The following is a 7,602-nucleotide window of genomic DNA, read 5'->3' as shown; positions in this document are numbered from 1 at the left end:
TCACATAGACAAGAGCTGGGGATTACCCCACCTGGCTATTTCACAAACTCAATCTCACAGCCCTTAAAGAAGGGCAGAGCATTCCCCATTTTCACAGATGGGGAAACTGAGGCACGGGGGGGGGGGGGGGGGAAATGGTCACCCAGCAGCCCAGCTAGGAATAAACCCAGCTCCCAAGTCTGCGGTGCTCTAACCACAAGGCCACACAACCTCCCTTTCCTTCTGAATTAACCCTTCTGCTTCCCCTTCTCTGCTCTCGCAAGCGGAAGGTCCCAAATCAGAAGCTTTGGTTACTCAGTCTGACTCAGAGCAAGGAGAGTCTGTTTGCCCGACTGTGTGCCAGGGACCTCCTCCAGCCACGGACATGGCAGAGAGCAGAGCTGTGTACGCCAGGAGCGCATCCCTGCTGGGGCGGGTGCTCTGTATGCTCACAGAAGGGGCCGCTGTGATCGTCTGCACAAGGCAAGCCAGAGAACTTCCCTGACTTCGCCATGGAGAGCCTTGGGGGAGCACAAGCCAAAGGAGATGGAGCCTGTCCCTCGCACGGCACCTCCCATACCCCCAAACACACTCTGCACCCCCACCCCACAAGCTTCTCTTTTAGCAATGCCCGCCACAAGGCGGGCCACTCACTCAGTTCATTCTCGATCTCCACCGTCAGATTGTTGGCATCGACGATGACTCGGTACTCCGGAGCCGCTTCCACCGGCCCCATCACTGCGGAGACAACGCACATAAGGATCTCCCTGGGGCTGCCTGGGGTGCTAGGGGTGCAGTGCTGCAGGGAGCAGGGTTCAGTATGGGGTGCTCTCCCCTAGGAGTCAGGGCTGGTCCCAATGCCCTGTATGGCAGTAAGGGGCGCTGTGCTGCAGGGAGCAAGGTGGGGGCTCAGTAGGGGGCGCTCTCCCCACACAGACAGTGCTGACCCCAGTGCTAGGAGGTGCTGGGATGCTCGTGGTACCACCTTGGCAGTCAGAGCAGAGAGGTTAGCTTCGCTCCCACCCCCCCCCCGCTCCGGTACCTTCTGTGGCTTTCGACTGTTTGCTGATATACTCCTCAATCTTCACCATGATCTCCGCAAACTGCCAAGAGAAAACACAGCAGGCTCTTCTGTACTTGGAAAAGGTGAAGTGAGTGGGGCAAAGGGAGGCAGCAGGGGGTGCTCTCCCCTCTGAGTCAGGGCTGACCCCAATGCCCCAGCATGGCATTAGAGAAAAGAGGCCCCATGTTTCATTCACCGCCCCCAAGCCAGCCAGCCTGTCCCCAACCTGGGGCCAGATTGGAGCCAGCACCCCTTAGAAGAGAGAGGCCCCATGCCCCACCCCCAAGCCAGCCAGTCCCTGCCCGGGGGCTGGATGGGAACCAGTGCCCCCCTGGAGGGGAAAGGCCCCATCTCTCACCATCTTGCTGTCCCATAGCTTGGCGATGCTCTTGACGGAGTCGACGCTGAGGTCCAGCTGCATTTCCTCCTGCACATCCTCAATGGCCGGCTCATCTTCCTCATCTACAAAGTTCTCCTCCTCCTCCGCCGCTTCCTCCAGGTCGGCCAGCAGCTCGTCAGCCAGAGACATCCTTCAGGTCTAGGGCAGCGCGGGGGAGAGCAGGGAGCGGAGGTGAGCAGAGCCTGGAGCAGGGGAGGCTTCTCCACACACCCCACCCAGACACCTTCTGCCCTCGGGGTTACCCCACCCCACTGGCCACCTAACGACCCCACCCAGGGCCCCGGCAGGGCTGGAGTCAGGCCTCCTTTTGTGAGCCAACCTCTCCCCCTGCCCCCCAACCCCTCCTCCCTGCCTGCAACCCCATTCCCCCCCCATGGGCCCCACCTCCCCCCAGCCTGCCCCCAACCCCTGCCCCACCTCTGCTCTCCCGTATCTGTGCCCCACTGCACCTCCACCCCCATCCAGCCCCCCTTCACTGTATCTGTGCCCCACTGCACTCCCACCCCTGCAACCCCACCCGCCTCCCTCCCCATGGGCCCCACCTCCCCCTGCCTGCCCCACCTCTCCTCCCTCGTATCTGTGCCCCACTGCACCCCCACCCCCCCTTCACTGTATCTGTGCCCCACTGCACCCCTGCCCCCTACGACCCCCCCAGCCTCCCCATGGGCCCCACCTCCCTCTGCCTGCCCCACCTCTCCTCCCCCGTATCTGCGCCCCACTCCGCCCCCGCGCGCTGCCCGTTACCTGCTCGCGCCCCTCCCACTCCCCGGTCTCCGCGCTCAGCGCGTCACGTCCCCGCTTCCGGCCCGCGCCGCTGGCGTCACCCCGGTCCCGTTAACGAGCCCGCCTCGCGCTACCTCCGCCCGCCCCCTTCGTGGCGTCATCAGCGCGCGTCCGGCTTGGCCGCGCCCCCCTGCGGGACGGGACGTCGCCCGCAGGCAGAAGTCGCGGAACGGGGGCCGGGGGGAAGGTGAGGGGGGGGGATTCCTGTGGGCGGGGGCGGCGGCCGCCGCGAAGCGAGGGGGGGATCCCCGTGGGCGGGAGGGGCGGCGAAGCGAGGGGGGGATCCCCGTGGGCGAGGGGGGGATCCCCGTGGGCGAGGGGGGGATCCCCGTGGGCGGGGGAGGGGGGGCGAAGCGAGGGGGGGGATCCCCGTGGGCGGGGGAGGGGGGGCGAAGCGAGGGGGGGGATCCCCGTGGGCGGGGGAGGGGGCGGCGAAGCGAGGGGGGGGGATCCCCGTGGGCGGGGGAGGGGGCGGCGAAGCGAGGGGGGGGATCCCCGTGGGCGGGGGAGGTGGGGCGAAGCGAGGGGGGGGGATCCCCGTGGGCGGGGGAGGGGGGGCGAAGCGAGGAGGGGGGATCCCCGTGGGCGGGGAGGGCGGCGAAGCGAGGAGGGGGCATCCCCGTGGGCGGGAGGGGGGGCGAAGCGAGGAGGGGGCATCCCCGTGGGCGGGAGGGGGGGCGAAGCGAGGAGGGGGGATCCCCGTGGGCGGGGGGGGCGGCGAAGCGAGGAGGGGGGATCCCCGTGGGCGGGGGAGGGGTGCGAAGCGAGGGGGGGATCCCCGTGGGCGGGAGGGGGGGCGAAGCGAGGAGGGGGGATCCCCGTGGGCGGGGGGGGGTATTGGCAGCAGGAGGGGTCAGTCCCTGTAAGGGGGGTTATGTCCCTGGTGGGGGGGTGTTAGCAGAAGGGGAAGATGGGTCCGTGTAAGGGGGATGGGTCCCCAGTGGGGGGTGTTAACAGCAGAGAAGTGTGTGTGTGGTGGGGGGGTCGCAGCTTAGTGCTTGGTGGGGGAGACCCCGTTTTCCCCATTTTCCTGCCCCCGTCTCATCACTGCCCTCACCCCCCACCCCCTGCAGCGCCATGGCCGGGGTGGGCTTCGAGGAGTTCTCGGTGCCCCCGGGCTCGGAGCTGGCGCTGCCCCCGCTCTTTGGGGGGAACATCCTGGAGAGCGAGCTGGAGACGGAGGTGGAATTCGTGGACGGGGGGCTGAGCGGGGACAACCTGCAGGACGAGGAGGAGGAGGAGAGCCAGCAGCGGCAGCGCGAGCTGGGCCGCCGGAAGATTCAGGCCCTGGCCCGGCGCTGCAAGGAGATCGAGCAGGTGGGGAGGGGGCGCTGCGGGGGCTGGAGCTGGACACAGGGCTGGGGACCAAAGCTGGCCCCACCCTCTGAGCCACTCCCCCTGCCACTGGCCACAGCCTGGCTCCGCCCCCTGAGGCACTCCCTCCATTGGCCATGGCCTGGCTGTGCCCCCTAACTCACTCCCTCCATTGGCCGCTGCTTGGCCGTGCCCTGTAAACCACCAGCCCCCTGGTCCATAGTGCCCCAAGCCATGGCTCAGCCCTTCTACCTAAGTCATCACCCCACACGTGCCCAGCCCCATCCCACCCCACTTCCTTCACAACCACCAGTCCCTGCCCCACCAACCCAGGGTACCCACTGTCCCCCTTCAGTGGGCCTTGGGCCCTGCCCCCTCACCTGCCCCACCCCCACCATTCCCGGTCGCCTGCAGACGCTCGTGTGCTGCATCTGGCCAGCTAGTCGGCGCTCACCGGCCCTGATTACACCCCAGAGTGCCCCCTGACGCATCCCCAATCCCAGCTGCGCTGCCCTCTCCTGGCCAGAAATACTCCCTCCACTATTCCTTTAAGGGAATAACATACACCAGCTCACGGTGCTAAGTGAAGTTACCAGATGCTTTATCTTATGCACCCTGGAGTAGATGAAACAAGTTTATTAACTATGAGGAGAGAGAGATTTGAAGGGATCAAAATGCTCTCTAGTGCCTGCTTCAGCTAGGTTAGATTCAAAGCAAAGTTTCTCCCCCTGTGCTTCCAGCTGACCGAATTCTGTAGGCCAAGACCCCCACCGCCGAATGCAGGGCTGGTTTCTTTGTCCTCTCAGGTGCAGCGAATGCAATGGGCAGGGAGAGAGGGAGCTCCCATGGGGTCTTTGTCCCTCCTTTGGATAGTGTCAGCCCCCATTTGACAAACCTTTCCAGCTGAGAGCCGAGGGGGCTGGTGGAGGAAGTAGACCTCACATTGTTTCTTTGCTAAGGCCATGTTTACGCTACACAATCACGTTGGCATGCGGTCGCTGTGGTTATTCAATTGTTTGCGGGCACGCACACTTGGTGCCTCGGGGTGTGTTGATTGTACCGGCAGTGTGGGATGGCTCCTGAAAGTCAGCGGTCGACAGAAATGTCACGGCGTCTGTGCCGATGCTGCATCTACCTAACTACGTCGTGCAGGACTGTCAGCCGCTCGGGGAGGCGGCGCTACCAAACCGGTGCAGACACGCGCTTACACACCCCTGAGCGATGTAGTTATACTGATATAGGTCTGTAGTGTAGACCCGGCCTTTGTCTCTGCTCCCCTTTCTTGCCCAAGACTGGCTGCTTGCTCGGTGGTGGCCCATCGGCTTCGTTGCCACCGGGCTGGGCCTCCCTTGTCTTTGAGAAACCAGCCTAGCCACTCCCCAGACTTAGCTGGGAAATGCGTCCGTCGGGATCTCAGCTCGTTACACGTAATGCTGCTAGGTGCCTTTTGCCATGATATCATTGCTTCGCAAGCAGACAGTCTTCAGCTCCCCAGCCATGCCTTGTACCAAGCTTATTACACTAAGGTGGAGGGCAGTGATATGCCAGCCTCAGGGGTTCAGGAGCCAAATAGTGATCTCCAGAGCCGAAAGAACCACACTTGTGTGAATTCCTTGTTCCACTGACTGTACGACGGTATGTTTTATCGATAATTCTCACAGCAAAGTTAATAACTTAGGGCAAGTATCAGGGGATAGCCGTGTTAGTCTGTATCCACAAAAACGAGGAGTCCGGTAGCACCTTAAAGACTAACAGATTTATTTGGGCATAAGCTTTCGTGGGTAAAAAACCCACTTTGTCAGATGCATACTTCTGAAGAACTTAGGGCAAGTTAATCACTGGTTAACAACACAGCGAAAGCAGCCTGGTTAACCAGTCTCCGTTCGGAACCATTCCTTACATCCCTGTTTTCATCTCATGCTGCAAAGGAGACACACTAAAGCAGCTCTCAAGCTTTGGTCTGAGTCTCACAGGTGTGGGGTGTGAACACAGGGGTGCACTGCGGAACACTCGACCCCCGGACCCCCCACAGGACGCATCTAATGCAGGGGATGACCCCTTGGCTTGGGCAGAGGCGGGAGGTGCTGGGGGAGAAGGCTCCAGCCTGGGTGAGTTACCGGCCTGATGCGTCTGTTTCCCTGGCTCCAGGTCAACGAGAGGGTGTTGAACCGACTCCACCACGTGCAGAAGATCACACGGCGGCTCAAGCAGGAGAGGAGGTAAGAGCTCCGGGATGGGAGCTGGGCCTAGCACGACAGCCTCAGCAACTCCCTGTCCAGGGAGCACCCAGCCCAGTGGGGCCCTGATCTCACTGACATTGTGTCTGGGCAGCACCCAGCCCGACGGGGCCCTAGTTTCGGTGACTCTGTGGCCAGGCAGCGCCTGGCATGATGGGAGCCTAATCTCAGTGAGTCTGGGAAATGCCCGGTGCGACGGGGCCGCAATCTCTGTGAGTCTGGGTCTGGGCAGCGCCCGTCCCCAAGGGGCCCTGATGTCAGAATGTGTCTCTCTTTGTCCCCCCTACAGATTCCTTATGAGGGTCCTGGATTCCTATGGGGATGACTATAGACAGAGCCAGCTCACCATTGTCCTAGAGGTAGGAGCCCCTCTCCCCACTAGGGGGTCCCTCCCTGGAGTGGGGCAGATTCTGTTTTGGAGCTGTCAAGAGAATTCAGCCCTTTACTGTGGCCGTGCTCGACTCCGGAGAGCCCCGGGTGGGAGCCCACTGAATGGCTCTGTTCCCCCCCGTCCCCTCCCCCATCCCCAGGACGAAGGCAGCCCCAGCACAGAAGCCCCCACCCCAGGAAATACCGAGAACGAACCTCCAGAGAAGGAGACCCCCCGGTGCTTCCCTGGCCCCCCACCAGCTGGTCCAGAGCCCAAGAGCCCATCCCAGGCGGAGACCCCCACGGGGAAGAAGCGTCGCCGGCATGGGCGTGAGGACAAGGAGCAGAGGGGCAGGCGGCTGGCCCCTGCCCTCCTCCCCATGGATGACTTCCCTGCACAGGTACCGGTCACTCCCCTTGCTCCTGGGTGGTAGCTAGATGGGGCTGATGTGGGTGAGGGGCAGGATACCAGGCTAGATAGGCTCAGGGCTTGTGGGTCTGACCCTTTTCTTCCCCCCTCCAGCTCAAAGAAGAGGACGAGTTCCCCTGTGACCAGGACACCGTCAGCTGGCCCCAGCCCCGGGACAAACTCATCCATTACCCCAAGTTCTCCAGCCCTGGGGCCTGCGCTGATTTCGACTGAACCCTTCTGAAACTGACCAGGCCCCTGGCTCCAGCCCTCAAGGGGTTAAACCAGGAGGGGTGCGGTCCCTCCCTGTGGACTGGGGGAGGTTAACCCCCTGTACACCAGGCCTCTGTGCTGTGGGACCGACAGCTAAGCGGGGACAGGGTAGGAAGCCTCCAGCCGGCTGGGAGAAGGAGATTTCCCAGGGTGGGTAAAGCTCCTGCTGGAATCTTTCAGGGTTAAAAGCCCCGCAGAGTAGGGCAGGTCTCATGATGAGGAAATAGAGACGTTGGTCTGGGCCAAAGCGCACAAACACTGAGTGAACTCTGCTGTACTGAGTTAGAGCAGGGGGTCAGGATGTCTGGGTTCTGTCCCGGGGGGGGCAGTGGGGTTTAGTGGTTAGAGCAGGGAGGGCTGGGATATAGGACAGTTGAGTTCTTTCCCTGACTCCGGGAGGGGAGTGGGGTCTAGTCTTTGTTTGCTGTTTGCACAGCCCCCTGGTCCCTGCGTTGACGGGACCATCGTTGCTACCCCCCTAATGAATAATAAATGGAGTCTGGGACGCCTGTGTTCTAGTCCCTGATTCTCTACTGGGCCCCCTGCCCTGTGTCTCCCCCATGTCTCCCCTCGCACTGCATGATCTGTGGGTAGGTGGAGCGAGTAAGCACTGGGACAGGGCACTGCCTCTCCCCCCAGGTGTAGATGGTCCCCTTGGTCAGTGCAATGAAACTGTGCGTGTAAGTATGCAATTCCCATGTCCTCCTGTAGAGGGCAGCAGCTGTGCACGCTCCAGGTCTCCCCCTGGGGCAGGGGCAGGGGCACACACAGAGCC

At 62.6% G+C, this 7,602-nt stretch overlaps 3 protein-coding genes across 4 annotated transcripts in view; 1 reads left to right on the top strand and 2 right to left on the bottom strand.

Annotated features, from left to right (window-relative positions):
• LOC144279334 (alpha-1B-glycoprotein-like) overlaps window positions 1-7,602 on the bottom strand; it is a 937,253-nt gene that overhangs the window by 373,114 nt on the left and 556,537 nt on the right. The gene's annotated exons all lie outside the window — the stretch shown is intronic.
• On the bottom strand, window positions 36-1,689 carry PRPF31 (pre-mRNA processing factor 31). Its single transcript, XM_077840733.1, has 4 exons — window positions 1,401-1,689; window positions 1,022-1,082; window positions 572-717; window positions 36-62 (listed from the first exon to the last, which is right to left on the bottom strand). The coding sequence occupies exons 1-4, from the start codon at window positions 1,569-1,571 to the stop codon at window positions 36-38; spliced, it is 405 nt and encodes a 134-aa protein (XP_077696859.1). The 5' UTR covers window positions 1,572-1,689.
• Window positions 2,344-7,326, top strand: TFPT (TCF3 fusion partner). Of its 2 annotated transcripts, none has more exons than XM_077840478.1 (6): window positions 2,344-2,412; window positions 3,299-3,542; window positions 5,688-5,758; window positions 6,066-6,135; window positions 6,307-6,546; window positions 6,669-7,326. In XM_077840478.1, exons 2-6 carry the CDS (start codon window positions 3,303-3,305, stop codon window positions 6,786-6,788), a joined length of 741 nt encoding a protein of 246 aa, XP_077696604.1. In that variant the 5' UTR covers window positions 2,344-2,412; window positions 3,299-3,302; the 3' UTR covers window positions 6,789-7,326. The 2 variants fall into 2 exon arrangements, with proteins under 2 accessions (XP_077696604.1, XP_077696605.1); XM_077840479.1 differs by having other exon boundaries at window positions 2,361-2,380.

Source organism: Eretmochelys imbricata, chromosome 23, assembly GCF_965152235.1.
Source record: "Eretmochelys imbricata isolate rEreImb1 chromosome 23, rEreImb1.hap1, whole genome shotgun sequence".
NCBI lineage: Eukaryota > Metazoa > Chordata > Testudines > Cheloniidae > Eretmochelys > Eretmochelys imbricata.
The sequence above is the reverse complement of the archived record's forward strand: the minus strand, read 5'-3'. Positions and strand labels throughout refer to the sequence as shown.